Genomic DNA, 22,889 nt, shown 5'->3' with positions numbered 1-22,889 from the left:
CATTATCTCCAAGAAATGACCTGAAGCCAACATTTACCTACACAAAAAAAAGATTATAATTGTGTGTTGTTACTTTCGCAGTAGCAGCTTGGAATGTGAAAGGGTGAAAAATAAATGTAGCACAACAATTTCCACTTTTACAGTAATAGTTCATAGATCAGGGGTGTGAGAGGTCACAGACCAAAAAAGAGGAAAATTACTGAAAAAACACTGAAAAACAGCGTAAAATCAGGTTAAAAACCCCAAATATGAGCTGAAAATAAAAGAAAATGCGTAATTTTGCTAACCAAAAACGAGGAAATCAGCTGAAAAGAGGAACTCTCACACCCCTGATAGATGTACTATTATGATTGGTAGTAAAAGGGAACAACTTACTTTATATGGGTCTGTAATCCTGAGGTACAGTACTCCATCAATTCTTAAAGTTACATTATCTGCAAGGAAAAGGCAGAAAGAAGTTACTGACTGAAAAATTAAAATATTAGATAAATAATTCAATGCACGCATCATTCAACATGTAGGTAAAAATGCAAGTACATGTGTGTTGTCCACTCACCAAACAACAATATTCTTGTATGATTGATGCAGATGAGGTTGATGTGGTTGATGAGACAGATTAAGTAGGTTTTCAAAGTGGGTGCATAATACTTGTGAAATATTACATCATGTGTCGTTCATGCCATTCATCATGGAGGAAGAGACATATTTTGGGCACAACATGTGACACACAGAATGCAAACAACGACACACTTGGGATCTAAGCTTGCCGGGGGTAGAGCAATATTTGCCCTCCATGAGCGACACACAAACATGGCAGAGTCTGTAATCTTTGGTTCTACCTCGTTGGACTGGCTGCATGTACTTGCTTCCAGGAGTATATTAATTGTTTTAAGTCATGACTCAGTTTTTGTGTCCAAGAAGTTATTTCAAGAAACTGGAAATGAAAACTTTCTTGTTGGTTCCGAGTTACTTACCAACAGTAATAGCGCTTTGTTCTGGGATAGCAATTGCAATTTCTTTTAAACTCTGGATGTGTTTGATGCTATCCAAAACAGGCATACAAAAGTTCAGACCCTAGAAATGAAAAATAAAATGATGCAATGATCATTAGTTAGTCAATGATAATATAATTGTATGAAGGTAGTCAAGGTACCAGTACATAAACCAGTGTACAAACAGAGTACTAAACTCCTCAACAAAAGTTTTGAATGTTTGTTCAAGCATCTTTATCTCAAATTATTTGTGACATGTTCATATCGTGTTGCATATCAATGGATAGATACTTTATTTCCCTTTTCAATGACCCCACATTTGAAACAATCACCTTGTGAATGTAGTGGGGTCTCAAACAGAATGTGCCAAATTGACCATTATTCTGTGCTCAAACACCATAGTCACAAATCTCAATAGCGGGTGATAAAACCATACACAGCCACAACAACCAAGCACCTCCTCCTCATGCTGCTCACCATTCTGGTCACACGTTACTGTGGGATGATATTCCATTCTTTAACCAGGATTCGTCGCAGGTCATTCAATGTGGTTGCATTGGCTTCTCTAGCTGGCACACACAGCACGACCAAGCTGGTCCCACAAGTGTTCAATCGGGTTGAGGTCTGGGCTGATGGCAGGCCATTCCATTTTCTCTCCTCCCATATTCTGTAGGTAGTCATTGACTACCCTAGCTCTGTGGGGGCAGGCGTTGTCATCTTGGAGTATTAGGTCCCAGATTGTGAAGATATGGGACTGCAGCTTGCTGCAGAGAATTTATGGTCAATTTGGCACATTCTGTTTGAGACCCGCGAGTGATGAGCGAGCTGATACATGCATTGTAGGCACTGGACTAAAATTTTCTTTGTTTTACCTCACTTGTTTGGCTAGAAATTAAAAGAGGACAATGTAGTCAGTAGCTATCAGTGAAAACTAACATTTAAATAGGAATCTATTCTTTATGCAAATCACCCATTATTGCTTTAAATCTTTCATCTCATCATTATAATTTTGATCATCACACTCATTTAAGTATGTACTTACAGGTTGTAGCACTCTGTGGAATTTTCCCATGCGTTCTATCACCCATGCTTCTTGCTGTGGGACAAACAATACCACTGTGTTGACTTTGGCTGAGCTGTGACGAACTTGGTATGATGTCAGTGTACTAGCTGGAGACCGGGACAGTATACGCTAAAAATGAAATGATACAAAAAAAAAAAAACATACTATAAAAGTTTTGACTTTGGGCGAGGTGTAACAAACTTGGCATGATATCAGTATACTAGCTGGAGACTGTGACAAGAGCTTCAACAGCCTTGCTTGCATCTTGCAGCGGCACTTCAAATCCGGGTGTAACAGTAATAGATGGAGCAAAGGCCTGGATGTCCTGCCGACTGAATGTATACGACATTATGTTGAAATTGCTCTGTCATGTCTGTTATAACAATACCTTTAAAATATAATATATATCAAGTTGAGATGCTACACTTTATTTGGTTAGTGGCACTTTAACTTAATTCAATTTTAATGTGGCACTTCACATAATCTATTTGAGAATGCCCGTTTTAGAATATAACTGATGAAGCCGGGTTAGCTCAAAACCAATTCTTTTGTGTTTACTTATTTTCATTAAACCAGAAAATCCAAGGAATAAGGATATACAAGGATGTCTGAATTTTCTCAAATATTTTTTTTAATTACATTTTAATATTTTTTGTCTCATTATCTTTTATTCAACTTTTCAAGATTTAAATAAAATGAAAATGAAGACTAAGATTATTTTTCTTTTCAACAATTTCTAGATCAGTGGGGATCATCATGCTAGCCTTGAGATAGTGTTTGGCTTGCACAAAGTGTTACTAATAATAATTTTGTTTTTGTCTCTTTTCAAATGTTCAATGCTCGGTAGATTTGGAACTTCAGCGCTTTTCAAGCTCTGTGGGCTTGAAATTGATTTCTGACAAGAGACTTATTTATGACTTGGCATGTTGAATTTAGAAATAGACCTTTTCATATCAAAGTTTTCCGAAGTGATGACCCAGTTTTTAAAAACAGGTCATCATACGCAGTTCTTGGGCGCACACTTACGCCAGTTGTGCATTGTGTCAATGCACGCAGTTGAGGAGCGTTTATGTGTATTTACGCGGACGTGTAAAGACACTCGCGTCCATGTGATTATTTTGCAAACATTTCCGATGCCGATTCACACAATATGAAAAGGTCTATTGAGGTGGGTAGGATCTTTGGTAGGTATGAAGGTGTACCTCGGGAAGCAAGATTTTGTAGAATTTGCAACTTGGGTTTACATGAAGTTGAAGACCGGGTGTAGCTGAACCTGCAAATGCCTATCTATGGTTCTAATGTAAATCTTCATGATTGATCAGGGGGCAATTATTTTTAAAAGAAGATCTTATTTCAACCCCTACATGTACATGGATATATAGTAATTAGTAAGGTGTATTTTGTAATTGTTGCAAACTACGGGAGAATGTCAATGCTTTTTTTAACCAATCATTAGTCAGATATTCATGATCTTAATACGCAAAAAACTATCCAAATTAATTTGTTACAAACTACCGTAGATTCACCACTGAGATATCAGCCAATTAATTCACTCGCCTATTGACTTGTTGCCTTAGTTGCAACCTTCATGCTTCACTGAACTGCATCTTTGATAAATTGTCAATAACATAATACCAACTCGATGATAATACAGAGTGTCCCAATAAAAACAGAACCCTCATTATGCCCTTTTTTTCTCCTATTTTTGAAAAATTGATCAAATGCATTTTGGTATGTAACAAAACCTTAAGGGATCTAAAATGAGCGTTTATTATGCGTTTTATTTTTTGTGGGACATGAGAGCACCTCAGACCTATCGAATTGCATTCTGAATCTGAAGCATGTCTTTCTGATATCAAATAATTTTCATTTTTGAAAATCACAATATAATACAAATTTTATGACAAATTATAAAAATTTGATATTTTTCAAATTTTTGATATATAACAGTCCTCGAAGTAAATTATATAAATCTAATGACATATTCTTAAAGTGTATGTAGCAGGGAGAGGAAAAGCCGACGGTCAATTGAAAATTTTGACCTTTCATATTGAAGATATGGATTTTTTTCCCAAAAAGACCTAATTTTTTTTTTGGTGTTTTGGGAAAAAAATCCATATCTTCAATAATGAAAGGTCAAAATTTTCAATTGATCGTCGGCTTTTCATTCCACCTACATACACTTTAAGTATAAATCATCAGATTTATAAAGTTTACTTCAAGTACTGTTAAATATCAAAAATATCAATTTTAATGATTTGCCATAAAATGTGTATTAAATTGCGAATTTCAAAAATCAAAATTATTTGATATCAGAATGACATTCTTCGTATTCAGAATGCAATTCGATATGTCTGATGTGCTCTAATGTCCCAAAATAAATACTGTCCAAACGCTTCATACCCCAGCCCTTAAATTGTTAGCTTTAATATACCAAAACAATTATTTCAATCGGCTCACAATTTTTAAAGACATCCCCTCTGTAAGAAATGTACCTGCTTTTCACTCTGTCCATGGATGAGGTTTGGCTACATCAAAGATTAAACCGAAACACATGGTTAATGACATGGATATATAATAACTTTAGGCTTTGGAACGCATTTACTATGAGCGAGGATCACCAGCTAGCCTCCAACATCTTCACAACCGTATTACTGCTGCATTCGCAAGTTTACGGTGCACAAGGAGGGTATAGGCAATCCAATTGATGCAATGAGGACCAGGGCTGAAACCTGTATTCGTCAAGGAGGCAACCAGGTAGAGAACAAAGAAAGAAGCACAGTAAAATCTCTTTACAAGAACCAAGGACATACCAAACAGCCCTTTTCAGGCTACCTTTTATACCAAAAAGAGAAAATGACATGTTATGAATAAAAATAAAGCAAGAAATATCATAGTAAGGAAGTAAGAAACATAAACAAAAAGGCATAAATAACCAGGAAAAAATAAGTTTAGTTGCAAGTATAGCAAGAGAAGTCCCATCCCACATCCATTTTGCCAACAAGTTAATGACACTTAACACATTCCATAGCCCAAAGGCCCACTGGTAAAGACCATTCCCTAAATAAAGTTCGTTATTTTATAAAGTTATCATTGAGGAATGCCTGATGTTCATGCATGGTACATGTACTCTTCTTCAATTTTTGAAGTAGCCAAACCTCCTCCGTGGACAGAATGAGAAACAGGTACATTTCTTCAAAAGTTGTGAGACCAATTGAAACATTTCTTTTGGTTTATTAAAGCTAACGAAATAACGGTTTCTTTACATACCAAAATATATTTGATGAACTGTTCGAAAATAGAAGAAAAAGAGGGCACAATGAGGGTTCTGTTTTTTTGGGACACCCTGTACATTATGTAGTATTTTGAAATAAAAATACATTTTGATCAGTAACCCACACATGCAGCTGCACACAATAAAGCAAGAGTTAAGAAATAGGTGCTGAAGTCATAGAATTATTTTCAAGTAAATTACTGCAATTGGTGAGTAATAATTGTTTACTTTTTATAACTGATATTTATGATCATTTTGATGGAGTTATTCAAACTATATATAGCAGTCATAAATGCACATAGGCCTATACTGACAACTTTAACTTTTCAATTATCTTGGAAACGAATTTAGCCTGCATACACTTGTTGAAATCATTTGTGAGTGTATGCAACGCATGGGGTAACACAAAAACAGGTTAACACAATTTCGATATTATGTTATTTTTGATAATATTGTGTTTATTTACAGCATTTATTTTCAGTACCTGTATGTACAGTAAAACAACATTTGACAATCTTTTGAACGGTAATTAGTACCGGTACACATATTATTTTAGTTAAAATTTGGCTGTCTTTTATTTTTCAATTGCAGATAAAAACCCCCAACCAATCAAGATGACTGATCGCCAAGCAGTTATTAAGAACGCCGACATGAGCGAAGACATGCAGCAGGATGCTGTTGACTGCGCAACTCAAGCATTGGAAACATTCAACACTGAGAAGGACATTGCTTCTTATATCAAAAAGGAATTCGACAAAAAATACAACCCAACATGGCATTGCATCGCCGGCAGGAATTTTGGCAGTGATGTGACATACGAGACCAATCATTTCATATATTTCTATCTGGGAGACCTAATGGTGCTCCTCTTCAAATCAGCATAAACTTTCTTTTTTTAGACTTAATAATCTGAGCTACATTGTGTATTGTGCTTTCTTATTGGAAGTGAACATATATTTCATCTTGAAAGCTCTCTCAAGTTTGGGGAATTGGTATTTAAAACTGTAGCCACCACCACCTCAGTTTGGTCATGTCTACATCCATGACAAACTCTCATGGCTCGAGCAGCTTCACAGACATTGACTACATATAATGAAATCATCAGGTTGTACCATGATCAACACGTACATTGATATAATGACACTTTTGAAGTCATGACCATCACTGATAAATAGTCATTTTATAAAATGTGGTCGATCATGATAGTAAATGTGAATTGTGAAAATAGATGTTTGTTGCAAATGTATCACCAGCTCTTAAAAGCCTAGATGCCATCAAGCTAAATGAGTCCGATGTCAATTAAAATCAAAATTCAGTTTTCAATTTCATTACCTGAACCATTCTCAAAGCTATATTTTGCTAAAAACTCCCATCATAATTAGACTTGTATTTTCCAGAGACATGGCAATTTTAGTGTTTCTCAGTCAAATAATACACTGTACAAGGTGGTCCAAAAAGAACTTTACCCAATTTGAAAGGTTACTGTCTTGGAGTTTAGAGCAGCTATTCTCAAAAGTGTTATATATTCTAAATATGTCTTTCTATAAAGGATATGTGGTGAAACAATTAGAGAAAAATAAGCTTAAGTAACAAAATGATAGCAGTTTTACATCAGAGGGTCCAAAATCAATTTGTCCACACATAATTCAATTGGATGATGCGATAGACAACAGTTTTGCTTGAGGGCATGAATTTTGGTAAAAACACTCGGATTGGCAGTCAAAATTTTACATGCATGAATGAATTACAATCTAAGATCTTAATCCGCACTAGTCATGCTAGATAAAACAATGTACCACTACCTGACATTATCATGAACATTATTTATTAATATTACAATTACACAATATCATTGGTTTCACCGGGTGCAATTTTTAATTTGAAATTTTTGCATTTTGTGACTGCGCAAATTTCTAGACAAGATTTCAAGGTGTCAATTTACAACACAAGACAGGACTTTTTGGGAGAAGTATACTTAGAACAGGGAGTTTTTTGGATGTGCTGCATGAATTTGAATTTGTTTCCAGAATGTGAGAATCCCACCCAAAGGAACCATAAGTAGAAGTAACTATAGACCTACTATCATGATTATAATGTTGAATATGTAAATAATAATACTCCAGAGTAAGTTATAGATGCAACAGTGTGCCTCTCATACCACGAATGACATTTCAAATTAGAGTATTTGATGAAAAAATTATTCAAAAATAAATTGTTTTGTTAATTCCACAATGCTTTGTCAATGACAGTGGTGAAGTTCAGTACCGGTACATTATTGTATCCAGCATGAATAGTGAAGATTAAAATCTTGGATTGTAATTCATTCATGCATGTAAACATTTATCGCTTTCACAAGCAGAGGGTGTTTACCAATTATATACATGCCTAACGCAATGTTGGGGTAAATCTGATATCCCACTGAATTGCGGGTGGACAAAGTGATTTTCGACCCTCTGACGTAAAACTATTGTCATTTTGTTAAGAGGATTTGGGAAACCTGTGGACTTATTTAGAAGTTTTAGGACCTTCATAGTAAACTTTGAAAAATAAAAGTTATCTTGTTATCTTTAGTGTGCAAAAGTATAATTTGTGTTTACCTCATTCATTAATCGTCTAGAACTAGAAATGTTGCGGTTTTCATGCAGCGCATCAAATGAGATGCCTCCAGTCCACCATGGGGCCATTTAAATTCATTATAAAGATCTTAAAATACATGTACAACAGCTAAATGTCAAACTGTATACAAATGTAAGTGGTAAACAAACAAACATAATATTTGAATTCCCTCCAGAACATGTTTAACACTGCTTGTACACCTATAAAAACAATATTGTGGTACGATGTTACACACTGCACTTCCATATGAAAAATAACACTTGATACAGCAGTTTTAAAGGTGGGTAACCTGATTGACAACCTCATCCCCCCACTTTACCCCATCAAAATGCAGATTTTGATATCAGGTGAAAGCTCATATTTTTCTCATTTTAACATACTGAAATTGGGAGGTCCAAATCGGTATATTTCCAGAGAAATCATAAAAAACTGTTGAATTAGTCTCAAATATGGTATCTCACATTTGAGATTATTTCAGCAATTTGTTGATCATATCTTCGGAAATAAACCGATTTGGAACCCTTAATTTAAGTAGTATGTTAAAATAAGAAAAATATGATCTCTCATTTGATATCAATTTATTACATGATCATGATGATTATCATTAATAAAAACACTGTAGACTACCAAAATCACGCTGTATAAAATGTCAGTAATTCCATAAGGAATTAGTCACATTTACAAGGATCATTGCACAGCCGCCATCGGCGCTGTGCATTGTTTTTACCGTGTTCTTCTTTCTTCTGTCAACATTTTGCAGACCCCCCCTCTTGAAATTTACAAATTGCTCTAGCTCCGACATACTTTCATGGATTTCAACCAAACTTAGACACACTCATCACTGGCACTTGCTACAAATGTCACATGATCAATTTCCGGTCAAAGATCATCCACTTCGGTCAATGACCAAAACGTGATTTTCACTAAAAATGCTTCTTCTTCCACATATTACATAGCATCGTGACGTCACTTGCACACATGCATCATCTATATCCAATGTCTAAAAATTGGAATCAAAGGTCATTAAGGGGTCACTTCGGTAAAAGTCTGAAAAATTTGTAAAAATATTCAAAAAATCACTGTCTTTACAAATTACATAGCAGTGAGTCACCATTAGCACACATGCATTGCTAGTGCTACTAGCCAGGGTCTTTAGTATACCTACAGTTTTGGGGTCAAAGGTCATTAAGGGGTTACTTCCGGTCAAAAACCAAAATTATCAAAAATGTTTAAAAAAATTTTATCTCAAAATAAAAACAAACCAGAGTAATATAACCATCATACATGAATTAGCTATAGTGTTACCTGATGTATGGGTGGTATTTTTTATTTTGGGGGTCAAAGGTCATTAAAGGGTCACTTCCTGTTTTTAGCTAAATAACTTCAAGAATTTTTATCTCAACAATTAAACATAGTAGAATTTTTTAATTAAAATTTGAACAATACATTTTGTCGGTGTACATAAGGTTTTATTTTCATTGAGGTCAAAGGTCATTAAGGGGGTCAAAAGGTCAATCATAAATTTTAAAAAAATCAAAATCCATGTATAAGTTCCGATTAAGCTGGAATTTACCAGGAATATTCCTTATGACATCCTAAGCACTATGTAATATTTTTGCGGGGTCAAAGGTAATTAAGGGATCACTTCCGTTCTCACAGATTCATTTGTCACTGCTGGCTGTGCATGCTCGCGGTCGCAGGCGAACGCAATCAGATCTCGTTTACATGTTCTTTTTGCATGAATGTTTGAAAGGGACAACATTTTATGTTATAGGTAAGTTTTAAAGAATTCGATTTTCCAAATATATCAGGTCATTCCTATTAACATTTTACTAAAGTGCTAAAAACTTTAAAATTTAATATGAAAATTGAAAAATAAATTGAATTACGAACTGATCTCAGAAAGTGAGAATGGAGGCAGCCGTGAAACATATGAATTTTTTGTATGTGGCCCAAATAAATTAAATTGTTTTATGTGGCCTAAATATTGAACATTTGCAAAAAGGTCACCCTGGATGGATACCATAATCCCACACCACTTTCAGTTCACAAGTTCTTTGAAAGTTTCCATAGTATAATTTGAAATGCTCATGTGAGACTGAGACCAGATTTAAAAAAAATTTTCAGCCTATTTACAAGTTGACCTCAAATGACCTTTGACCTCAGTATATGACCTTGAACACCACCGGTACATGAAGGCACCCATAGTGCAGCTACGACCCTAGTTTGGTTGCATTATTGGGTTTAAACTATTGATATGAGGTCAAATTTGAACCAAACAAAAGTCTTAAATAATGGTATTTTACAAGTTGACTTCAAATGGCCTTTGACCTCAGTATATGACCTTAGCTAAAGAGATACAATTGTCAGAATTGAGGCTCAAAGAACTGGAGCCAATCCAAATATGGGTCTTAAAGAACTGCCATAGAGCCTCAAAAAGAGACCCTTAACCACCGCACATACCCGTACCACCTTTACATGTGAGTGCCCCTTCCCCCCAGGAAATGCCTGTGGTTCCCATGGAAATCTTCGATCATCACCAGTGGCAATTATTTTCAAAAGAAGATCTTAAATTTCAACCCCTCCGGTGGGGGGGGGGGGCACTCCAACTTTGGAGGTGACGCGTATGTAGGGCTGTTAAGACCCCCTTTTTCAGCATCGCCGTCACCCAAAGACCCCATATTTTTCAATTTGATCTGTCATCCAAAGACCCTTACAAGTTCAATTTGAACAGAAACTTTCATTTATCACTGATTTTGTTACTTATTTTGAAAAAACAAACAAAGAAATTTGAAGCCATTTAGAAGTAGAAATTCGATTTTCGAGGTTTCTGTGGCGCTGTTTTGGTTCTCACCCAAAGATTCCATTTAAAAAAAGGTCATGTTCTCACCCATTGACCCCATATTTTTTACACTTTGCTCTCACTGAATGCCAAAAATCATGCTCTCACCCATTGACCCCATATTTTTTACATTTTGCTCTCACCGAATGCCCCTTAGCGTGAAAGTGCCAGCCCTACACCTATATCCATTTCAAATTGATGTGCCCCGGGACATGGATATACATGTAGTAATTAGTACATGTAGTATGTAAGGCTTTATTTATAATTGTTGCAAACTACCGGAGAATGTCAATGCTTTTTTTAAACCAATCGTTAGTCAGATATTCATGATTGCCAATGAGATGGGCAAAACATTATCCCAATTAATTTGTTACAAACTACCGTAGATTCACCACTGAGATATCAGCCAATCAATTCACTCGCCTATTGACTTGTTGCCTTGGTTGCAACCTTCATGCTTCACTGAACTGCATCTTTGATTCAATAACATATTTTTACATTATGTAGTATTTTGAAATGAAAGCACATTTTGATCAGTAACCCACACATGCAGCTGCACACAATAACACATACATTGTAGGTGCTGAAGTCGTAGACTTATTTTCAAGTAAATTACTGCAATTGGTGAGTAAAGATTGTTTACTTTTTATAATAAACTGATATATTTATTAAAGGGATCTATTATCTTGATCATTTATTGATGGAGTTAATCAAACTAGTGGTCAAACATGCATAGGCCTACCATGAAAACAGTAATTTTCAATTATCTTGGAAGTTTTGTGAGCCGCGATCGTACAACTTCTTTTAAAGAAGGTTTTTTTCTTCATTTTTCATTTTATGTCACAAACTTTTTGCCTCAAAATATTACTGACGAACAGGAAAACAATTTTAACACGCCCGATCATATCTGCTGATGTTCGTGTCATCATCCTCAGCGTCTCCTCTCTACTATTTGCGAGCCATGCATGTTCATCACTATATCGAGAACGGCACATTTAGTATTAGTTTCTCAATATACATGTACATGTAAGGCCTACATGTATAATAGCAAATATGGTATATTAAATAAAAATACAAAAATTTTGATGTGTTATAGTGTCTTTAAATATTTTACAAATACTATTGACAGTGTTTGGGGTTTGATGAACAAAAAAAAAAAACTTTTCCCGACCGATAGACCCAATTTCTGAAAGTGATCTGAGAACAAGCAAACCTTATTTATTGGATCAACCCAACTATTGCCAAGAAAATCAAACTCTACTTTTGGCAAGAAATATTTTGGCAGATAGTGCACATTTTATGGTGCTCTTGCATAAAAAGTCCACTTACATGTATTTTAAATACATTGACTGTGGGAACTAAGGGGCTGTGCAATAATTATCAGCCCCGGGGATAAAATTTCGAACAGCTCGCCAAAATCGCTTCCCCCCCTCGCCCGCCAAAAAAACGCTTGCCCCCCCCTCAGCCTGCCAAAAATTCTTTGCCCCCTTGAACATGCCAAATTTTTGGGATCCTAAATTCCAAACTTTAAATGGTCTAGATGTATGTTGCGAGCGCAGCGATCAGGAAAATTTGCATATTTAAGCGTTTCCCTACCGTTTTCCTAAGCCTTTTAGAGCGTTTTATTAAAAAGCGCCCGTAAATGCGTGCAAAATCGGTTGCCCCCCCCTTGGCTTGCCAAAATTGCTTGCCCCCCTTCGGCTCACCAAAATTTCTTGCCCCCCAATTTTACCCTCCCCTAGGGCTCATAATTATTGCACAGTCCCTAAAATATATTACATTTACAAAAGTAACCAGGCCTAGATGTACCATCTGTTTCGGAACAGTAACTCAAAATCTGTGCATCAAATTTTCAAACCAAGATCAAGATAGCAAGTCCAGTTTAAGAGCCAGTCTCCCTTATTATGTACATGAATAAGGGGGGTTGTGATACAAAAAAAAATAGAATTGTCTCTAAAAAATAATTTTGGTACATATTAGCACCAACAACTCACATGTAAAATATGGCGTGCACAGCGACCTCGTTCAGCTTAAAAAATTCTTGAAATTTCAGCCTCTCTGAGCCTTACTTGCAAATGGTAAACTTTGGAGGTGCATAACATCGTGCGCCATCATCATCCCAACCTGCATTTTGCATTTTTTTAAAGTACCAAATGGCTACATTACAAAAACCAAGAAAAAAAATTGGGATCTTGATGGCGCACAAAATCAGCAAATCCAATGATTTGATGAAAAGCGCCCTACTGCAAACTTTAAAGCATCATAACGGGCTGCGCCATCAAGATCCCAAGTCCGAACAAGTTTGAAATTAAAGACCTCAATGACAAGTTTCATTTTTCAGCAAAAATGTTTTGGGATTTCGTTGGCGCACCGAGTTAACAGAGGTCAAAGGTCAAAATTTCCTATTTTCGCACATATTTGGATGCCTGTATTATCGCGCGCCAACGTCACCTGACTCTCCGAATAGCATTTCATCAAAGAAGAGGTAATTCTCTGCAAGAACTGAAAAAATTAGCTTGGGATCTCTTGATCTTCATATTTTTCAGATTTTTTGAAAATGGACTTAGCCTCAATTTTGAGGTCAATTTGACCTCTTTCCCACTCGAACAATGACGCGCAGCACAATGTGGGCTTTTTACTGCATCACAAAAAGATGCGCCAACAAGATCCCAATTTTATTTGTCATCGTCTAGCTTCTTTGGCGACCAGTAGATAAAACACAAGCAACGGCTAATTGGGATCACGTGGGCACACTAATATAAAAGAGGTCAAAGGTCAAGCTTTGTGCCAAAGTGATGCATATTTGCCTATGTGCAGCATGAAAGTGGAACTTTGATCCGCAATAAAAATGTGCGCCAACAAGATCCCATCTTACTTTTTGGATGATTGGATAAAGGGGCTTATGTATAACTGATAACAAGTAAAAAAAAAGTGGGATCATGCGAGCACTAATTCAATAGAGGTCAAAGTTCATACTTTGTGCCGAATTGGCATTATTTTGCCTATGTGCAGCACAAAAGTGGAACTTTGACCCAATAATAAAAAATAAGCGCCAACAAGATCCCATCTTACTTTTTGGATGATTGGATAAAGGGGCTTATGTATAACTAATAACAAGTAAAAAAAGTGGGATCATGTGGTAAGCACTAATTCAATAGAGGTCAAAGTTCATACTTTGTGCCAAATTTTTTTTTTCACTGGGGATCAACAGACATGTCTCATAGAAACTTGTGTGAGTGCATTTCAGATGATGCTGATTCCATCATGGTAGTTGGTGAGAGTAAAAAAATTTTGTCAAAATACTTAGTCATATTTTGCAAAATTTGAGTGAAAGGTTGCTGAATTCGCAACTTTAGGCTAAAAATCTGTTAATTTTGTATGAAGTATGAACTTTGACCTCTATTGAATTAGTGCGCCCACATGATCCCACTTTTTTTTTACTTGTTATTAGTTATACATAAGCCCCTTTATCCAATCATCCAAAAAGTAAGATGGGATCTTGTTGGCGCATTACTTTTATTATGGTCAAAGTTCTACTTTTGTGCTGCACATAGGCAAAGTAATGCCAATTCGGCACAAAGTATGAACTTTGACCTCTATTGAATTAGTGCGCCCACATGATCCCACTTTTTTTTTACTTGTTATCAGTTATACATAAGCCCCTTTATCCAATCATCCAAAAAGTAAGATGGGATCTTGTTGGCGCACATTTTTATTGCGGGTCAAAGTTCCACTTTCGTGCTCCACATAGGCAAATATGCATCACTTTGGCACAAAGCTTGACCTTTGACCTCTTTTATATTAGTGCGCCCACATGATCCCAATTAGCTGTTGCTTATTTTTTGTCTACTGGTCGCCAAAGAAGCTAGACGATGAAAAATAAAATTGGGATCTTGTTGGCGCATCTTTTTGTGATGCAGTAAAAAGCCCACATTGTGCAGCGAGTGGGAAAAAGAGGTCAAATTGACCTCCAAAATGAGGCTAAGTCCATTTTCAAAAAAATCAGAAAAATATGAAGATCAAGAGATCCCAAGCTAATTTTTTCAGTTCTTGCAGAGAATTAACTCTTCTTTGATGAAATGCTATTCGGAGAGTCAGGTGACGTTATGCTAATAATACAGGCGTGCAAATATGTGCGAAAATAGGAAATTTTGACCTTTGACCTCTGTTAACTCGGTGCGCCAATGAAATCCCAAAAAATTTTTGCTGAAAAATGAAACTTGCCATGGAGGTCTTTAATTTCAAACTTGTTTGGACTTGGGATCTTAATGGCGCAGCCCGTTATGATGCTTTGAAGTTTGCACGAGGGCGCTTTTCATCAAATCATTGGATTTGCTGATTTTGTGCGCCATCAAGATCCCAATTATTTTTCTTGGTTTTTGTAATGTAACCATTTGGTACTTTCAAAAAATGCAAAATGCAGGTTGGGATGATGATGGCGCATGATGTTATGCACCTCCAAAGTTTACCATTTGCAAGTAAGGCTCAGAGAGGCTGAAATTTCAAGAATTTTTTCAAGTTGAACGAGGGCGCTGTGCACGCTCATATTTTACATGTGAGTTGTTGGTGCTAATATGTACCAAAATTATTTTTTAGAGACAATTCTATTTTTTTTTGTATCGCAAATCCGTACATAATAAGGGAGACTGCCTCTTAATATTAACCTCATCTATGACACTAATCAATCATGCAGAGTTTGTCAGTGTATTTTGACTTGGAAGCTAGTCAAAGCTTGTAAGTAACGGTAGGTTAAGTATAAAACTAGAATTACACGGTTCGTAATTAAGGTGGCCCCACAAATGGTGTGCAAATACAAATAATTTAAATGCAAATAACATGACAGCACATCAGGCCACTATATACTTTTACCATGCCAAGTTTGAAGTTGATCAGTTATTACATGCAAGTTGCAGAGTGGTTTTATGAAAACAAAATATGCAAATAAACTCATTAATATTCATAAATATGCAAATAACACAACACAAAACTGTACAGCACATCAGACTACCATACTATCACAATACCAAGATAGAAGTTGATCGGTTATTGCGTTTAAGCTGCAGAGCGAATTCATGAAAATGTTGGGAAAATGTGCAAATAAGCTCATTAATATTCATGAATATGCAAATAACATGACACAAAACTATACTGCATATATATTCTATCACCATACCAAGTATTAAGTTGGTCGGCTATTGCGTTTGAGCTGAGGAGTGGGATTTTGCTTCTGCCCGGACAGCCAAACAATCAAACAGAAATAGGCAAACAATTGGATGATAACATAAGCCCCACATGTTTACATGTGGGGGGACAAAAATACAACCAAAAAGTGGGTTTTGTTCTGGGGTGCCCACACAGCAGGGATATGTTTAATCTATTTATTTGGCGGGCTGATTTTTGAATCAAATTGACCATTTGGTTAGAGAATGTCAACATTTTTAGCTACCTTTCCATTTTACAAAAACGGCCGCTCTTTAGTCAAAAAACATAGGCCTACCATTTTGGGAAACCATTTTCCCCTTGATTTTCTGTTTGTTTTGTTTAAAGGTCTGTGACCCGATCGACAGCATCATCCCCCCGATTTTTCTCATTGTTGATGAGTTTTTGGTATCATTTAATAGATTATATTTTTCTCATTACCATCCTGAAATTTGACAATCCAATTTGATGTATTTTCGAAGAAATCAAGAAACAAACAGGCTATACTGGTAGCCACCTTCGACATTCTGGGTAGGAAAAAATGATTCCGTGAATAAGAGCCGTTTTACTCCCATGCCAATTCGCACAAACGGAAATAGTCCGAAATAATGAGGGCACTATAATGATAAACGCTTAAAACAAAAAAAAAGAAATACATAAGGGATGAAATAAATACAAAACAAGACCTTATCTTGTTAAGTATGATACGAGGAATATGAAAAAAAATATGAGAAAAAATGTCCCCCACTATAAAATTAATTAATTAATTAATTAAAAATATTATAAAAAAAACCCATTTTTTCATTAAAACAAATCCTAAAATAAAAGATAAGTGTAAAATGTACGTGATGATAATGTACAAAATTAAAAGGAAATGTATCAGGGTCAAATTAAAATAAAAAGAATGAGATATTTTTGAATGATGAGCGTACAGCGTAGTGGTATGGCGAAGCACTCGACGGGAGTGTTGTTTCTGGATGCCGGACCACAATGCAATTCATGCGTACCAACGTATTGGCTTAGTAATTGTGCTAATTATTCACTTTTACGCTGAAAATGTTCTCGTTTTCTCACATAGATGCATAAAGGGGACAATATTTGAAATTGTATGTAAGTTTGAAGACAATCCATATCCTAAACTGATAGGGTTACCCCCCTTTAACACAAGACTATGTATTTAAGTTACAATTTGGCTGGCTTTTATATTTCAATTGCAGATACAAACCCCCAACCAATCAAGATGACTGAACGCAAAGCAGTTGTGAAGAATGCCGACATGAGCGAAGAAATGCAACAAGATGCTATTGACTGCGCAACTACAGCAATGGAGAAATTCAACATTGAGAAGGACATCGGTGCTTATATCAAGAAGGAATTCGACAAGAAATACAACCCAACATGGCATAGCATTGTGGGCAGGAATTTTGGCAGTTATGTGACACATGAGACCAAACATTTCATCTACTTTTATCTGGGACAAGTAGCGGTACTCCTCTTCAAATCAGGATAAACTTTTTTTAAAGACTTTTACCAATCTGTGCTATTGTGCTTTATTATTGGAAGTGAACATATATTTCATCTTGAAAGCTCTCTCAAGTTTGGGAAATTGGTATTTAAAACTGTAGCCACCACATCAATTCGGACATGTCTACATCCATGATGAACTCTCATGGCTCTAGCAGCTTCGCAGACATTGACTATGAAATCATCATGTTATCATACATGTATGTATATGCATGATCGACATGTACATTGACATAATGACACTTTTGAAGTCATGACCATCACTGATGACTCTCTCTTCTCATTTTCTATATAGACAATATTGCCACTCACTCATAAATGAAACTCTCTTCTCATTTTCAAAAGACTCTTGAAATGCCATTTGTTTAATGTTGCCTATGGACTGTAATTTTATTTGGTTTAAGTGTTTATCAGCGCCTTAGTACAATTGTTTGGTTTTAGGCGCTATATAAATTTCAGTTGTATTATTGTGTATTGTATTGATGATAAAATGGTCATTTTACAAAATGTGGTCGCTCATGATAGTAAATGTTAATTGTGAAAATAGATGTCTCTTGCAAATGCATAACCAGCTTTTGAAAGCCTATGCCATCTAGCTTCATTTTTTTTTTTTTTTTTTTTTACATTATAGACCCTAAATTTCTTGTTATTCAAGGTTGGAACCTGAGAAAAACTGCTATTTAAAAAAAATTAACTAAAAGTTCTGAGGTTTTTATTCGAAGCTGGATAAAGTTGTACATTTTAATTACTACATTGCTTCTATTGAAGAGCCAGCCTGGACATATTGAATTAACATGCATTGCTAGCTGTTCAATAGAAGCAAAAGTAATTGAAATGTACAACTTTATCCAGCTTTCAATAAAAACCTCAGAACTTTTAGTTATAATTCTTTTTTTTTTAATGCATCCAGGATGAGATGTGAAATATTGCCACTCACTCATAAAAAGTTACATGTAGTCCAGTAGATCAGATTACAATCCTTTTGCTCGGATTTAAGACTATTCTAAAGCCTCCATTTCTCCGTTTTACAAAATCAAAATTCCGTTTTGCAATTTTGCCATTTTCCGTGATTTTCCGTTTTACTCATAAATCCCTATAAAAACACCTTACAAAGCAAAATGACAACATGAACTTGTTAGTTATTTGTCCTACCTTACTGAAGTTTACCTTCAACATTGCCATTGAAGTATAACATAAGTAATTCATTGGTATGTTTTTCATCACAGTATCACTAGGCTTAGAGAAAAAAAGCAATAAATAGACAAAAAATGCGAGATGGCAACTTCAAAATGCGAGAAAAAGCGAGATTTATGCCCAAAAATTGGCGAAAATCAAAAAAGTTTAAAAAATTGAGTGAGGGCAGTATTTCATTGACTCCATACCCCTGAGTGATGCCAAAACAAAGCATGGAAATTGCCGACCGGACTATCAAAAATACACAAATTTTGTCCTCATAAATCAGCTTAAGGGGTACTACACCCCTGGCCAATTTTTATTTTGCATTTTTCTCAAAATTATAGCACATTGGTGACAAGTAAGATATGTATATTATAGGGCAAGGACTTCAACTACTGTACTGAAAATTCAGCAACTCAAAGCAAGTAGTTATTGATTTATTGATCAAATAGTGGTTTTCCTCATTTTTGACTGTAACTCCACAACTGTTGTCTGTGCTGAAATAAAATTTCCAGTGCAGTAGTTGTAGTCCTTGCCCCTGCCATAATAATACATATCTTACTTGTCCCCATTGTGCTATAATTTTTGAGAAAAATGCAAAAATAGGCAAAAAATTGGCCAGGGGTGTAGTACCCCCTTAAAAGGTCAATATACTGCAAGGTTTGAGTAGTAAATAAAGAATATTACTTGTGTTGTTGCTTGAATGTGCCAGAAAATGGACTGTTTTGTACATTCAGGCTGGAAAATCAGGTCAAACTTTAGCTTTTTTAGTTGCAATGGTTGTCGAATTCTGCAACCTTTCGCCACAGAAATAGATTTTCGTGGTAGAAATGAATCTTTTAAAAGCGAGAAAAGCACTAAAAGCAAGATTCACGGCGAGAAAAGCAAATTTTTGGATAGTTTTAAATATGTTTTCAAGAAAATTCTTACTTTTCTGTCAATTTTAAGCTTACTTTTTCAGAATTTTTCATTTTCGATTTTCCGTGCTCAAATTCCAATTTCCGTGATTTTTTCCCGTTTTCCGTATCGCGGAGGAATGGAGGCGTTAGACTATTCTTGATCAAGAAATAAAGACATGATGATCTAAAAACCCAAGGAAGATGCATACATATTCAAAAGTTGCAGTTTGCTAAATTGCTCTGAAGTGCAACTTTTGATTTCATTCCTTCCTTGGGATTTAGATCTCTGTTTCTTTAAATCCTCAACCAATTTCACCAATTGAGGTCCTAAATCAGAGTTAATGGGTACAGGTACTGGCTGCTTGTTTTAATTTTGACATAATTATTTGTAAAAGATACATGGGGGTTAACATAACTACTGGTACCTTAATTCGTTTACAGTCTGTATTATAATCTCATTCTCTTTACAGCAAAAATATATGTTTAGAATGTGAATAATTATATGTGAAACCAAACACATACACCGTCTTCAATGAACTGAAGACATATGCAAAAGATGTAAAAACAAAATGAAATAATTTATGTCATTAAATGTTGAAATACTTGAACTGTGTCTTAACTCTGAACTTCATGTGTAAAGTGTGATAAAAATATCTATATAAATAGGGTCACATTTCTTTTCATGTTTGAATTTGACCTGCTGCCACAAAATGACCTTTGACCTTAGTGTGACCTTGAACACCACCAATACTGTACATAAAAGTTCCCATGCATAATGAAGTTACTGTATGGCCCAAGTTTGATATAAAATTGAATCGATTGAGCCCATATTTATTGGTAGATATGAGTTTTAAATTACTGTTGGACGAGACGCATATTGGACGAGACATACGTAGTCGATTCCATGGTGAGACCAATATTAGGCGTAAAGCATTCAATTTTATCATTTTTATGATCCAAATATTTATGTTCAGTATTTCAGTAGCACTGGCATTTCACTTTATCAGGGTCAGTTTTCTGAGGGAGCAAAGAAAGAAAATCCATGTGGGCAACATTTTGGTCCTGTGTTACTGTGAAAATTGTACGCAAAGTGCGCATTTTTTTCAATTGTACATTATTTTAGCCTAAAATTAAGGTTACATGTTGTGGCCAGGACAATTTCCAATTGGAGGGTTAGGGTAAAGTTTCTTTGGCTTAATTAGCAAAAATTATTCTAAACATCTTGATCTGGAAAATCGTCCTTCTTTTAATACCCTGGTTGAATAGCCAGACACCCTTGAAAATGCATTGAATTTGAATGCATTTTGAATACAAATTTTCATATTAAAAACACAAACTATCATGCATTTTTTTTTTAGGTCAACCATGAATGATCCTAGCATTAGGTCTCAGGTCCTGGGACACTACAAAACCAAAAAAAAAAAAAAACTCGGGCACCCTGAACTCATGTCGTGGAGATGACGTCACACTGACGGCATCTATAGAAAGAATTCAAAACATGGCGACGATAACTGTCAAAAGTCTGGTCTTCTACATCCTCAAATGTGCTCAAAATTTACGAAAATGCACCAAATATGTTTTGTTTAATAAGTCTTATCTTCACGTGAGGAATGGTAGGAAGTGGTATTTATGAGAAAAAGTGGTATTTTATGTGTACCCTGGAAAGGTAGACATCTCAGACCTTCAAACGGAGAAGGACAGTGGAAATCGTAGTGATAATGACGGAGTACCTCAGGCTACATGTACCTCCACGGGTGCCCCGCTTTTTGCAATAGTACGGAAGTCATGACTCTATATGGTGAGGAAGGAGCCAATACAAAATAGGGCTAGGGCTAGTCCGAATAATCAGACCCAAAACAAAATATTAATTTATGACATGATCGTGTTCTGGGTCTGAACTGTTTCCGTTCAAAATCGAAATCTTGATTGATGCCAAATTGGCCAAAAGAAGCACATGGTCCTACTTCATAATCATAGTTTTTTAATCCCCTATTCATGTTGCGTGAATCAATCTATTGTGGACCATCCTCCTTGATACTTGAGTATTTGGACAAGCGGAACAGTTTTGACAGGCCTTGTCTACCTCTGTTCCTGCTGTTTGTAAACAAACGAGGACTCTGTCCTCCTCGCCGAATACGAAAGGCAGCGTATTACTATAGTACGGCACTAGGCTAGGGCCATTGATGTGTTGGGCTATCGGCGCGTATAACTACTACTATAGAAAAATTATCAAATTCGTGGACATCGTGGAACATTCAACTACGCTTGTTACTCCGCGACTAATCATGCTAACTACACGCGCTGCATAACGCTACTCTCACGCGTCCATATTAGCGAGGCTATCTGCGCATAACTGCTTACTACGCACAGCCACGCAAAGAGTATGTTCCACGCATGCACGATGTCCACGAATTTGATAATTTTTCTATAGGACATGTACATATATGATGTAGGAGGCAGGGGAGGAGACCTCACCACTGCGGCTGCGCCTGTCTACGCGTCACATGATCGCCGATCACCCATAGTACGAGGAACCCATACCGTAGTAGCTCTGCACAGATAGGGCGTCACCAATAACGAAAATGTCATACCGATAAATGATGTGTCTGTTTGCCTGTTTTTCTGACTCGTCCTCGACCACTAGAGAAATTCAGATCAGCACACTGCAAAGTGCAATCATGTCAGTGTCAATGACAAGTCAATTCTGTGTCAATCCATGAATGACCATGCCATCAGATCAGTTTCGGTAAATCCCATAACCCTTTGCGAGTACACCTGAGAATTCATCATTTTACGTCACGCCGACTTGCAATGCGCACTTTATTGCGCAGTAACGATGTTCGATAAACGATGTGCGCATCGACGCAGAACGGCGTGATTTAAAATGACGAAGTTCTCAGGTGTACTGCAAGGGGTTGGGATTTACCGAAAAGGTGAATTGAGTGTTGCGTTGTGTCGCACACAAACAACTCATCAAGTTCAACTGCATTCTCATTCTGAACATGGAAGTACTAGAACTTCCATGTTCTGAATCATGCCATGGAATTCTGCTATTTTGCATGTCACTAAATTTGTATAAATTATGTAGTCAAACATACCTCAGCGGTTCGCAAGTTCCTCAGAGAGGCCAACATATTTATTTGTAGATAGATCTTCGGAATATTAAACTTTGGAGCTGGCGTACATGTATTTCAATGACGTTCTTCTATGCCGAATTATACAGAGCGTAAGCTTCCTTCGTGCCTTACGTGAGCATGAACCAAAATGGAACCTATCTATCCAGTACACGAACTGTGATTGGCTC

The 22,889-nt window shown here is 36.1% G+C and overlaps 1 protein-coding gene and 1 pseudogene across 1 annotated transcript in view; one reads left to right on the top strand and one right to left on the bottom strand.

Moving 5' to 3' along the window:
• Nucleotides 1-22,856, bottom strand: part of LOC140159245 (stomatin-like protein stl-1) — a 31,797-nt gene extending 8,941 nt beyond the window's left edge. Inside the window, exons 1-4 of the mRNA XM_072182654.1 lie at nt 22,684-22,856; nt 2,035-2,184; nt 975-1,074; nt 376-434 (exon numbers count right to left, since the gene is read on the bottom strand). Coding sequence (XP_072038755.1) covers nt 376-434; nt 975-1,074; nt 2,035-2,184; nt 22,684-22,719 — 345 coding nt within the window. The 5' untranslated portion in view covers nt 22,720-22,856. The remainder of the gene's footprint in view (nt 1-375; nt 435-974; nt 1,075-2,034; nt 2,185-22,683) is intronic.
• Nucleotides 11,288-17,774, top strand: LOC140159243 (dynein light chain 2, cytoplasmic pseudogene; annotated as a pseudogene).
• Nucleotides 22,857-22,889: the final 33 nt, after the last annotated feature.

Source organism: Amphiura filiformis, chromosome 8 (genome assembly GCF_039555335.1).
Source record: "Amphiura filiformis chromosome 8, Afil_fr2py, whole genome shotgun sequence".
Classification (NCBI taxonomy): domain Eukaryota; kingdom Metazoa; phylum Echinodermata; class Ophiuroidea; order Amphilepidida; family Amphiuridae; genus Amphiura; species Amphiura filiformis.
This window is presented reverse-complemented; position numbering and strand designations above follow the sequence as displayed.